This window comes from Perca fluviatilis, chromosome 18 (assembly GCF_010015445.1).
Source record: "Perca fluviatilis chromosome 18, GENO_Pfluv_1.0, whole genome shotgun sequence".
Taxonomy (NCBI): domain Eukaryota; kingdom Metazoa; phylum Chordata; class Actinopteri; order Perciformes; family Percidae; genus Perca; species Perca fluviatilis.
The window spans coordinates 1,456,556-1,470,525 of NC_053129.1; the positions used below are offsets into that span (position 1 = coordinate 1,456,556).

General features: G+C 45.2%; 1 protein-coding gene across 5 annotated transcripts in view; it reads right to left on the reverse strand.

Moving 5' to 3' along the window:
* The window catches only part of fynb (FYN proto-oncogene, Src family tyrosine kinase b), a 116,525-nt gene that overhangs the window by 57,057 nt on the left and 45,498 nt on the right, over positions 1-13,970 (reverse strand). For all 5 annotated transcript variants that reach the window (XM_039782606.1, XM_039782603.1, XM_039782607.1 and 2 more), the window contains one exon: positions 2,646-2,902. In XM_039782606.1, coding sequence (XP_039638540.1) covers positions 2,646-2,892 — 247 coding nt within the window. In that variant the 5' untranslated portion in view covers positions 2,893-2,902. The remainder of the gene's footprint in view (positions 1-2,645; positions 2,903-13,970) is intronic.

Here is a 13,970-nt window from a genome sequence, read left to right on the forward strand (position 1 = left end):
AACCACAACTACAATCTTTCTCTAAACCTAATCAAGCTGTTTTTGTCCCTAAACCTAACCAAACGTTAACCATAGCGTTAATCATACATAGCACATAAAACAGCATGTTAACGTACCTACACATGAGGCCGGTTAGATGCTGCTGTGTACAAAATGACTGCTACCAACTCGCTGTCTGCCCGTGATGACATGCAGCTACATGTTTACTTTGTCTCTCCTTCACTACGGCCGGCACTCAGGGAGCCTGCCAGTTGCTGTCAATCAAAAACTAGTCTCGCATTGCCGGACCTTCCTCCACAGCACTTCAGAGGAAGGTCTGGCTTGTCCTCACAGTACTCCGGGATGGGAGAAAAGGTCATAGGACTAGCTGTGAATTCCCATTTGAGGAAAATGGCATTAGCAGAAGATCAACTGATAATCAATAAGATTTCCGGTGCCAACTGCAGTTTGGGTTCCTCTGCAGTGCGACTGAGCAGCATGATTGTGGCTGTTAGGCAAACTAGATAGGCAGCTGTGTTATGAAAGGGGTTGAGAGGGCAGGATAGAAAAAAAAAAAAAACATGCTCTGGTTTATTGGCGTTTCCTTAATCCAATCGCAATCGCCTTGGGCGCAATGGAAGTGCCTCTGCAAAATAACCTCGAGAAGGAACTTGTTTTGGTGGAACGTGTACGTTCAAAAGTAGTTTTAGTCGTTCGACAGAAAACTCCAATTGGACAGATAGTCTGGCTAGCTGTCTGGATTTACCCTGCAGAGATCTGAGGAGCAGTTAACCATAGTCCTCACAAATCCACAAAGAAAGAGGAAGGTGACGGACATCCGGTGGGTCTTCCAGTGGCACCGGAGCAATCCCCTAAATGAATCGTCATCCATATAGACTAATCAATAGTGATGCACCGAAATGAAAATTCTTGTCCGAAACCAAAAACCGAAAGAAATTAAGCCAATTATTAGTAGCATTGCATTTATGGCTATGACTGTATACTAACTTTACTAAAATCAAGGCATTGCAATTGTATAAATTAATATTAAAGTTTAATTAAAGAAATATCTAGCAGAAATATGGCTACAATCTGATAGTCACATACAGTATATAGTAGCCTAAGAACAGAATAGCTTACCTATTATTATTATTATTATTATTATTATTATTATTTGAGGCACTTTCTTGCAGGATTTCACTGAACATATCAGACAACGAGGGTGCATGCCCCTCATCTGGTGCAGAGAGAGTCTTTGTTTCTGCGTTCTGAGCTCCTCCTGCGCTGGGCGCTGCTCCGTGCACGCTCCGTCTCCGTCTCCACGCGGGTTCCCGCATCCATCGCGGCCTGGATCATTTCTCGTGCGCCCTGCTTTATTTCCGCATCCAAGTAATGGTCTTTATAACGCGGATCAAGTACAGTCGCGATGAAGTGCAGAGGATCCGAACAGATCTCAGTGAAACGTGTGCTGACAGACTCTAAGAGCACTTTTCATTGTTTTCACTCCGTGGTCCGTCTCAACCTCGTTGCCTAGGAGACGCTTTACAGGTGGAACGGATCGGGTACTGACACACGTGCATGTCGCGGTTTCTATTTGTATCGTCACAACATTTTCGGCCGTATTGTTTTGGTGATAAAAGTATTTCGGCCGAAAACCGAAAATGCCCTTTTGGGCCATTTTCGACCGAAAATTTTCGGTGGCCGAATATTCGGTGCATCCCTACTAATCAACAGCAGACATGGACACGCCCCTTCTGATAGATCCCCTTTCTGCCTTTTTAATAATAAAAAACTATTTACAAAATGTTTGAAAAACCCATTGACATTATTTTTGAGGATAAAGGATGACTAAATAGGATTTCAGTTGGACTTCAGTACACAGCTACAGTATATATTTTAAAGTGCAAACAGAAATCAAATTGGGATCGACTGACCACAGAGGCGTCGTTAGCCCCGGGCGAATGTTCAATGAATAGCCCCGGACCTCTCGCTCTCTCTCACTCTAAATATCACGACTCCTCCAAATCTCAGAGAACACAGATGGAATGGGAAAGTTTTAAAACATGAGCAGAAATTTGCTCAAACATATCTGAAATATTACAGTCCAGGGGTTTATTAATGAATTAAAATAAATGTATCATTGAGGTGAATAATTGTCATATGCACATTTAAGGAGGTTATTTCCCCAACAAAACAGGAGGTAAGAGTAAATGATGCCTAGGCTACATGTGTGCTGTCTCCGATATAATTAGAAAAGTCGATCCAAAGGAGAATAAATAGCTGAAAGCAATACAGAATGCCTGAGAGCCTTACTGCAATATATTCCATTATGTTTTTATATTTGGATTGTAATCTATGTTTCCCTTTGCATAAAGATATTTCCAGCATAAATTGATTCAGAAAAAGGTAGAAAGTGTTTAATGCTCTGCCAGGCCAGTTATGATTAGGCCAAATGTTGGTGCCATCTAACTAACATCTACAGACTGGGCAGCTAAAATTAACATGCACTGGCTATTAACAAGCTGGGCAAGCCAAATTACGATTCACATTACATTCAGTTTACTGAAATGGGTCCGGGTTAAGCCCCGAACCTCCTCAAGTCCTAGAAACGCCCCTGACTGACCATGACTGTTCCTCACTAACTTTGAACATCACATATCCCTTACCCGTCCCACCACGAGTCCTCAGGGTTCCAGTGTGAGAGGATGTGCTGACCCCCCCGAAGACCGTCATCCCCTGTCCAACGGGGGCGTGGAAGTTGTTGTAGTTGGGGATGGCGGTGACCCCGAAGCTGGGGTAGTGCTGCGGTGTGGGGTCGGCCCCATATCGGTAGCCGGCTCCCTGGGAGATGCTGGTGTCTCGGTCGTCCGTGAGTTTGGTTGCTTCCTTATCCTTGCATTGCACACAGCCCATTATCTATAATCTGTGGACGACAAGAGAAAGAAAAGTTGGGTATGATGAAACTGGTAAATCAGAAGGGAAATGGCTAGAAAAGCCTAAACGCGTTACATTAAAACAGAAAGACTGTGCGGCTAAGATGAAAACTTCAAGGGATTCATATAAGACAGCATGTTAAGGCAGACTGAGTGATGGACACATTTGGATCATAACTCCTAACAGAACGGGACAGTGGCAGATTACATGTGATAATGGGAAGGAGAAATAAAAACAGGCTAAAAGAGCCTTAATGCAGGCAATGAATTCAACTTCTACACTATAAGCTGGACGATGGATCGATAGGATGAAACACGCTGTCTGGCCGCGCTGAACTGAACGCATCACACTGCTTTCTCTACAGATGACATCCTTCCACTGATTAGCACTTTGCTCTGGGAGGCAGGGAGCTTTTGTTTATCGCCTGACACACAGCTTGGTCTCTGGATGACTCACACAGTGTGTGTGTGTGTGTGTGTGTGTGTGTGTGTGTGTGTGTGCGTGTGTGTGTGTGTCTCTTGATCAGGAGGAATAACGGCTCCTGCAACACTGATGTCAGGGAGGCCGGCCGGAGAGAGGGGGAGATGTGGAGGCATGGCGCTGTGCTGTCAACGTCACCCTGTTGATCCTCATGGAGACTGGTGGGAGGACAGAGTGGTGGGAGGACAGAGTGGTGGGAGGACAGAGTGGTGGGAGGACAGAGTGGTGGGAGGACAGAGTGGTGGGAGGACAGAGTGGTGGGAGGACAGAGTGTCGGCTTCTGGACGCTGGTTTAGTCACGGAGCCGAACAATCAAAGTCAGCCTGACAAGCCAAAAGCAAGAATATTTACCTGCCATTCGCGTGTTGGACACTATCAAAGCATTCAACTATATTATTTAATGTGCAATGTGTCAACGGATACATCCTCTCCCATAATCCTCTCTATAGAAAACGTTTGACTGTAGTGCAGGGTAAGCTGCAAATTCTGACTTTCCACTTTAAAAGCTGGAATTCTAAGTTGCAAATACAGCTACTGTACCTTACTTTAAAGATTAAAAGAAGAATGGTCAAAATCGAGGCAGCAGAGGCCGAGATATCTTGACTTTTAGTCCGAATATTAGGTGAAGCTCCACAAACGCTGGACCTGCCTGTGATAAAATGAAACTATTGGGTTGCAATGACCCAGGAATCCATCCACTGTAGACAACTAGAGACGAAAGAATGTTTCTGTTGTAAACATGTACTTGTAAGGATGTAGTAATGTAGAAACTGCTCCAGATTAAAGTCTAAAAACATCCTGAATTACTTGCTCAATAGTTTATTTATGACTAAGCTACATGTAAGGATGGTCTTTCCCTCGGCGAAATAAAATGCTCAGATTTGAAAAAAAGACACCCGCCACACCCCAGAGGGGGCACGAGATTACCCTTGGACAATGTTGTGTACTCCCAGAGGAATGATTGCCATCTAATTGTTTCTCTGCAAAACAAGGGATGAAATACCAGTGTCGGCATGGTGTATCAGCGCAGACACAACGGGCGATAAATCCAGGCTCTCCTCGGAAGACAAAGTGCTGGTCTGGCCTTCCGCGCCAGTCTGTCCTCAAATGTGTCACTTGAGAATATATATTCCACTCCCTGCTCTTTCTTTCTCCCCCCCCGCCTTCCCTCTGTCTTCTGGCTCAGTCGCCTCATCTGACTGCAGCCAGAAGCAGGACATGTATTCACTTGTGACATGCTGAGGACAGAGAGAAGAATAACAAAAGAGGAGTGGGGGCTTCCCCTTCTTAGCAGCAGCAATAAACAAGTGGAGGATCAGAGGGAGGAACCACACTCTTCTACAAACTGACAATGTCACTGACAAACAATAACCACTCTGAATAAGATAATCACAGCCCAATCTAATGACAGAAAGTAACCCAACAGCAACACAATGACACAATATCCATCTACTGATAAATCCCACGGAAATCCATCCATCCATCTGTCGTCATCCGCTGTAATGTGAATTTAATGACTAAGTGGGTAAAGGCAAATAATAGAGCAGCTAGAACAGTCTGGTAAGATCAGAAAAAACAGGTGAAGACAACACGTGTCATATCACGACATCCAAAATGTAAGACAATAATTAGCCTCATATATCGTTTTCAATATAGTATATCATCAATATATTGCCCAGCCCTAAGCTGGATACTCCAAAAAACGGATCATAATTAGGATACTTGCGTGCTTCCAAAAGTACCCATTTTTGCACTACTACAGTACAGTCATGGAATCTTTACCGAGAACAGAAAAAAATTATTTATGGGTAATTTAAATTATAAGAGAGAAGAAAAAGTGTTCTAAAATGTCAATGCTGGGGCTTCAGCAGGCGTGCAGCGCTGCAACAGTAACACATTAAATAACACATCACATTTCAGCTGGAATTATACTGTCAAAGTGCACACAGGTGTGACGTAAATGTCCTCATCAGAGGGTATACGCGTAGGCTCTGTGCAGACGTCCGTGTACCGCCAATTTTTTGCGACCACTGCGTGTTCCGAGTGGATAGTACTGTATTAACAGACCTACTGTCTGTGGACGCGTCCGTTCCGGAGTATAATCGAGCCTTGAAAGGTGCCGTTTGGATTTGGACACCTGCACTAGCAAAGAAGATCTGTGTGACATGAAATATCACATTTGTGCTCCTTGTAATTGACCCGTGTACAACCTGGCATCAAACCCAGAGTGAAACTGGGCGGCTCACACATGAAGCAGCGGTGCAGCAGCAGCAGCACACGCCACCACAGCTCTGTCAGTGGGGTGATGTAACCGCTTGTGACAGGACGCGGGGCAGGCAGGGCGCCAGGCAACAACAGCAGCGGTGAAACGCTCAGTGCAAGACCACAGAGCAACTCTAGTCCTATATGCTCACAGCACCGACCAAAAACTGCTCTGCATTGGGACACCAACACCTGAGTGGCAGAGATAGACAAAAAAATGTATTGATCCCTCTGAGCCAGATAGACAGCTGTTCCTGTCCAGTTGTTAAATGATCATGTTTTCAGGGATAGATATGGCTAAGCATCACAGGTGGTCACACGGAGCTGCATGTAGGTGGTTTTGATTCTGACTAGGGGCCGATCATAAGTGACAAAAACAATACAGCCACACAAAGGGGGTATCTCTCACCAGTGCAATATGTAAAACAGTGTGGAGGCACTACTACACTACACATCAAGCAGTCAGTAACAACTGGATCGGCTGCTACCAGAGGCCCAGTTGGAGTTTGTCAGACACAGCCCCAAGAGACAGAAAAGCCCTAAATAGGAAGGTTATTTTCAAAACTACATGATATTGCAGGCTAATTAAGGAAAATGACACACGTAGGATACAAATGGGAGAACGGGGACATGTCCCTACATAGCTAGCTGGCTAGATCCTTTGCTACATCCATGGAAAACAGTAATAAATAAATGCTGTGTGGACTAGCCAGACCTTCCTCCGCAGCGCTGTGGAGGAAGCTCTGGTCAATGCGAGACTAGGCGTATAAATCAAATGTATTATACCATTATTATTATTATTATTATTATATGTGTTCCCGTGATTCTCGCGTGATCTCGTGATATTGCGAGAATTCAGCTGCCGTGCAAGGTTTATGTTTGAAATATCCCCGTCAAAATCCTTACGTCTTCTCCAACAATAATCCAACAAATAGCACATTCTGTTATTCAATTCCTGTGTTTTTTTCTGACCAACTCCAATCAATTAGATTAATCGTTTGAGCAATCAGATTAGTGGATTCATGTTAAATGCAATCTGCGTCAGTCCAAAGAGCCGTGACAGTTCTAAGCCCTGTTTGTCTGCCTCCTTCCTTCCAGCCTTCTGCAGGCCCAGTAAGGGCCGAGGCTCATCGCTGATTGCTCTCTTTGAACTGAAGGCTCTTTCATCTCTTTATTTCACTCTTCCTTCCCTCCTTTTCATGCAGCCCTCTCTGCTGATTAATTATTCCTCCTTGGCAGAAAAAAAGCCGCCACCTGCTTGCCGTAGGGGCTGTTTTGCTGTTTACTCCCCCAGTCTCTCACTCCTCGTCCCAGAGGGCTGCAGGGAAACAGCTCCTGAGGCGACTAAAGCCTCAACCAAAACTGAGGCCATTCATTGCATGGTTTCACTAAAATGAACCGTCGCAAAGAGTCTTTTAAAATGCATACACTTTTCATACAAGGAAACATGCATTTATAGTATCAGGGTTGATATCAGACCAAGCAACTCCTCCCATGTTTTAGCCACTTTCAACATGAAATCAATGAACCCTCTGGGAAAATCCAATTACAGAGCAGGACGTGACCAGCAGTGGAGTCAGATCTATAATAAGTTAACTCAAGAGGCTCTTCATAAAACACTGGACGGACAAAATTCATTACGTTCTTTAATTGGAGCCAAAGACCCAAAGCATCAGAACATGTACAGAGTGGGATTTAAAGAGATGAAAATCCATAAACTCAACATTAAATGAGATGTGTCCACCTGTGCGCCATGACTAAGAAAAGGCAGGGGGGCTAAAGAATAGGGCCGCACTATATATGGTCTTCTTACCGTCATTGCGATATCAACTGGCAGGGGGGGGGGGTTGATCCAATGGCACGCCCCCGTCCACATGCCACTCTGGGTGAATAATTCATGGGGTGGTTGTACAGAGCTGAAGGTATGTCATTGCGTTTCGGGGGCTGCCGTCGAGGGAGTGGCTGCATCTATATTTGATGTGGAGGTGATGGGGTGGGGGTTCATTAGAAGCAGGAGCAGGGGGGGGGGGGGGGTGCTCTGGGTGGTTATGAAGGAGGTGGAGGGTACACTGTCTAAATATCACATATTAACCCCTCAGGGAAGGCTTTTTTCCATTCCTTTTGTGATTGGAAGTCTGAAGTGAACCCAGACGGTATGAAAACACCTCCGGCTCCGGGAGAGTGGAAACAGGGCGGGCGGAGGCCAGAGAGGCGGACTAATAATATGTTTCACACAGATTGGGACATACGTGCGGGAGCATATATCCTTGACAAGGACACGTTTAATGTACAACAACGCTTTACAATTTTAAACTGTGCGGCTGGAGACTCAATTCACTACACCTGGCAAGTGCAACAGATGCACAGGTAACTGTGACGAACGATATGGGGATGTAGGAAGGTATCAAGAAATAAGAGGAGCCAGGAGTGTTGAGATGAAGAGCGGTTCCTTCTGAAGGAGCCTTCTTTTACCCCGCTCAGCCGGCACGGCCGCCGGTAATGCATCCAAAGCTGCTGTTTCTCAGCCTGTCGTGGTAGAGACAACACATCATGAAATAATGATTCACTTTACAGTCCCTGTGCTGTGCCCTTCATCAGGAGGAACACCAAAATAGACAGAGAGAGAGATAGAGAAAGACAAAAAGAGAGAGAGGTCTGCATGGAGTTATAATGAGATAGAAAAAGATTACAGGGGCAAAAGAGGAGGGCATGGAGCAGAGTAGGAAGAACAGTGGCTTATAGGAGGGGGGGGGGAGTCGACGGGGGGGCAGGTGATTGAATGGATAGACAGGAAGATGGGGAAGAAGAGGAGTGAGCGCCCAGACTCTTGACAAAGGGAGCAGGCTAATGATGGGCTCCGGGTGTCTGCCAGGGGATGCTCCCAGTATGCCGTCCTGCCAGTGTCATGCAGCATCCCAACACACACACACACACACACACACACACACACACACACACACACACACACACGGAGGGATGTGCCCACACAAGCATCAAATGCACCCACTAAACACATCCTCTCTCTATCGCTTCCGCTTTCATTTATTCATATTCATATAGACATAAGTTACAAGCATGTATACAGCCAGCAAACTACCAAGTTATCGCCACAGCTGCAAGTCACTGTATGCTTCAGATCAGGCGTCAACATGGCAGCAGCATCCGGACAGAAAGCTGGGTACCACAGTCGACCCATCAGTTCAACCACAATATTTATTCCGCCTAAAAGTGTCCAGTCACTTGGCTGAACACTGACTCGTCATCACATCCATATCCTGCTGCGAACGTCCATCATTACTAATTGTTCACTGATAAAAAAAAAAAGAGTGTGTAGGAGAAAGATGAGGAGCAAGAGGGAAGAAAGGAAAAGAGAAATCAGAATCTACTGTAGGGGCGGGCATGCCTGGTAAACTGGTTACTGTATATGGGGAAATGACAATATTGCAAGTTTAATCACATTTGAAACGCACACTGCACACTGCCTGCGTGGCGTGAGCGTGAGCGTGTCAGCTGCGTGGCGTGTCCGTTTTTATTTCGGCTCCCATGGTAACGGGTTAGAGCTTTCACACTGCCTGCGTGACACGCACGTCTCAGGCGCGGCACGGGCAAGCGTGTTGGAAGGGTTTCCAGGTAAAATAGAACAGGAAAAGATGTTTATATGTCATTTTGACACAAATACATATTAATAAATGACATGTTGATGTTTGAAAGTCTCTAGGTTTTGACATAAATGTAGATATAGATATAATAATAATTATCGATTTTCAAATATTGCACCTGTCAATACAGAACCAAATATTCTGGAGCCTATTTTGCCGTCAATACTGCCGACGTTGTCTTTGCTGTAATCTATTATTTCATTTTATCAATGGGAAACATCCATGTGTCCAGACGAGGCTAGCAGCAGCAGCGCCGCGTCAGACACCTTTCTGGTGTGTAAAGACGTAGAAAACGGCACGCAGCTGACACGCCACGCTCACGCCACGCAGCTGACACGCCACGCTCACGCCACGCAGCTGACACGCCACGCTCACGCCACGCAGCTGACACGCCACGCTCACGCCACGCAGCTGACACGCCACGTCAACTTTGTGACCGGGAGGCCATCGGTGTAATCCCCAGACCGGCAGGGTAAAAACTGCGTGGGGGAAAGTGAAAGAACAGCGCTTGTCCCTCCCTCATCACCACCACTGAGGTGCCCTTGAGCAAGGCCCTTAACCCCAACCGCTCCAGTGGAGCTGCTCAGTGGCCAGCAGGTAAGACTGGGGTTGTACTGGGCAGCTTCCAGGTATGAATGTGGAACTGTGTGAATGTGATCAGGGCGTTCCTGCAAAAGAGAGGCTGCCTCTCAGTGAACCTTCCCTCAATAAATAATAATATTCTAGAGACAGTATATCATAAGACATTTCTAAAAACTGATAGTTTCCTAAGAAGAATGACATCACATGTCAGCCAGTCAGTCTGACGTTTATTTACTTTGTAAAGAGGAACATAAAATGGAATTTCTATTTCTCTGTTTTACTGGAAACAGATATGATGTAGTCGCCGTCGGCGGTACCGTAGAAACAGAAACTATTTAATTCAATCATTGGTTAAAAAAAGAAGAACAAAAATTCTAGGGAAAAGAATTGATTCTAAAATCGTCGCAAAAATAATCACGATACATGCGATTATTATATAGGTGTGTGCATATCAGTAGGCGTACATGCTTGCAGCTATGAATGTTTCTGAATTTCTTTTGAATTTCTGTCTGAAATCCACATATTTGGAGTCATAAAACATTATTATGTTATTAGCATACATGCAATGTTAAATGAGAAAGTTCGGCAGGGTTAGCAACAGTAACTAAGGGGGCCGCAGTGAGGTGTTAAGTCAATTAGAATACATTCATTGTGAGCCAATAGAACTGTGGATTGTATTTTTATTAAAATATAAAATAGGGAGTGTTATCCAGACTTTGGAACACAATGTAAAAAAAAGGTGTCACTTTACTTGAAGGTATCTACACAAGAGTGACATGACACTGTCATGAACGTGTCATAAACATTATAAACAAGTCATAAACGTTTATGACATAACGCTTCTTTTAGTACGTGTCATTCGGTTTTTGTCATGACAAGTTAGAGTTATGGTTAGAGTTAGAGTTAGGGTTAGGGTACAGGTCATGACTGTCTCATGTGTTCATGTCACTCTTATGTAAATACCTTCAAGTAAAGTGTTACCAAAAAAATGTGTCCATCTTTTCAGTTATTTGTGTGTTATTAAGTAAAGGGAGGATTCTGCTCGACATGTTGTGGCTCAGGCAGGGCTGGCTCGGTGCCGCCGGGTCACTGAGGTCAGCTGGCGCATCACAGAGGAAACGCTGCCGACACAACACCGCCGCCGCCGCCGCTGCGGCAGCAGCAGCTGTGATCCGTGCCTCCCCAAAAACACTCCACCACGCCAGCATTTTCCAGGGAAGCTGGCATCACTGCGGTGAGTGAAAGGAAAAGTCCACACAGCTGACCAGAGACACTGATACAACCTGCGGTGGAAGAAGTAATCCCATCCTTCACTTAAGTAAACTGATACTAATACTAATACCACACTGTAAACATACTCTGTTACCAGTACAAGTCCTGCATTGAAAATGTTACTTGTAAGTATCATCAGGGAAATGTAAAAGTACTCAATGCAAAAAGATCCTCCCATTGTAGAAAGAGTAAAGGATCAAACCAGTTGTGTGTTTAATGGTCTAATCATCTCAGCTGGACTTGTAGGCCGTTATGTTGTCGTTGTATTTTATAAACTACATGTGTTTTGTGTGCAGTAATCTTAATGTGTAAAGTAACTAGTAACTAAAGCTGTAACAGATGAATGTAGTGGAGTAAAAAGTACAATATTTCTCTCTGAAATGTAGCGGAGTAGAAGTAGAAAGTGGCATGAAAAGAAAAAGACTTAAGTAAAGTACAAGTACCTCAACATTTGCACTTAAGTACAGTAAATGAGTAAATGTACTTAGTTACATCCCACCACTGGTTACAACAGCAGTAAATGATTTCTAATGTTCGGACAGTGTCAGTAAAAGAGGAAATGTGGAGAGGAGAGGAGAAACAAAAAATGTCCAAATTTAGGACGACTGTCAGACCTCAATATGACATGAGGAGCTGCTAGCGGCCTCCCCGAGGTCAACTTTAAAGAGCTAAGTTTGAACCTTAAGTAAGCATTCCTGCAATTCAAAGGCTAGCTCCTGCACCGCCAGCTTTCAGCTGATTTTTAAAGAGGCTGGGTTGAGTAGAGTCTATAAAGTCAAGGATCTGGGCTCCATTATGTTGTTTTCACGGCTCTGTTTCTCTTTTTTTACAGCACGTGTCCCTGTAGGAGGTCTGCCTGAGGATGCTCCAACCCCCTTCATTAAAAACTCTACGCTGCTTTTATCCCTTTCAGTGTGAGCCCCTCGGAGTGTACAGGTCGCCTCGCAGTCAGGGGTGGGGCTAGAAGGGGGGCACAGGGTGGCACCGCCCCCCCCTTAAATATGATTGCCCCCAAGGTTAGAGTGGGGCTAGAGTGCTGTCAATCTGACAATTGTGATTTCCATTGGATCAGAGTGCTGTCACTGCCTGTTCCGCCTATTTTCCTAGCCCTTGTCACATGACCTATTAAAGGTGCTCTAAGCGATGTCACGCGTTTTTTAGGCTACAACATTTTTTTGCACGTTCACGACTGTTTCAGGAAGCACGGAAGGGAGGGGGAGGGGACGGGATGAGGAGGAGGGAGGGGCGAGCTAGCCTCCGTTTTTTGTACTTTGCCTAGAAGGTCAACAAGAAGTGACGTCACCCAACATCGCTTAGAGCACCTTTAATGTTTCCATGGTGACTATCCAAAATTCTGATACCACGGAACCGGCACTGGAATTGTCCCCCCACCGCCCCCCGTGCCACCCAATTTAAAAAACTCCTGGAATGGCCCCTGGTCCCAGTGAGGAGATGATGAAAGCTGGAAACAGCCACAAATGCACAAAGAGGCAGTCAAGTTTGAGGATTAAAGTATCTCCAGTATTTTTATGGTTAATCTCCTCTCCGGTATGAACTGCGAGCTGTCAAACCCCCCCTAACCCTGGAACAAGCCTCCCTCCTGCCGCCCGGCTCATCTGTGGTTTGGCCGGGGCAGAGAGGCCACATGCTCGTCTCCATCTCTTCCTGCTGACTGAGCGCGGATCACAACAACACGGGCCTCAAACATTCCTGCTCCCATGACTAGGGTTGGGCTCCTTTTTGATTTGAACAAATTCCAATTCAGATTTTTCGGATGGCCAGTTACCGTGGCAGCAGAACACGCAGATAAATGTCTTCCTCAGAACAGACACCAAAATAGAGCTATGAAAGAGTCATCTTATGACTTGCTATGTTGTTTTCAGACAGTATGACGGAAAAGCATCATGGCAACTGTTGCCAAGCACAACAACACAACTTTGTAAGTGTAATTGTGGCCAAAATGCATTCTGAATCATAAGTCAAAGCATGCACTGTCATTTCAGTCTGAACTATTTGAATTTAAATAGCGCCTGTTTTAACAATTTGGATTCCAAATCGGATTATTTCCTTTTGGTTCCGGTTCTTATCGATACTCCAATTTGATTCTTTGAGGCGTGGAGTTGAAATGGGTCACATGTAGGGCTGAAACGATTCTTCCGAGTAACTCAAATAATTTGATTACTAAAAATCCGCGATGCAAAATTCTTTGCCTCGAAGCGTTGTTTAATTAATGCAACTGACGTTGTACGGCTCACTGTGTTTCCGCACGGAGGATTATTACTGTCGCACAACGGGCTGACGCTGGACACGAGACTGACGGCGCAGATTACAAAATGAAGGACGACAGCGAAAATAGCGAGGGGGTTAAGAGAAGAGACAGGCAGGAGAAAACGACAGAGAGTTAGGGATCATTTTAAGCTGCAAACATGCTGCTACATCATCTCAGTAGAAAACCTCCAGTGTGCTCATCCGTTCATCGGAGCCAACCCGACACGAGGCAGGCTGACTAACGTCGGCTCGTGAGCAGCTCTTTGGCATATCCAGTGCAAAGAGCCAGAGGCAAGAAGGGGAAGGGGGCGAAAAAGATATTTACATTTGGGCCACCAAAAAATGTACTTTTGCCAACAGAATAGAGCTCAACAGTCCCGCCCCTCCTCTGAGAGACCTTGGGTTCCGGAAGTAAATTTCCCATTCATTTCTCCCATTGACGTCTGTAAAAATCTGTATATAAAGAGTTTTAGACCATGCCTTAGGCTAACCAGATGGTACGTGACTCATATGAATACAACGTACCATTTTGAG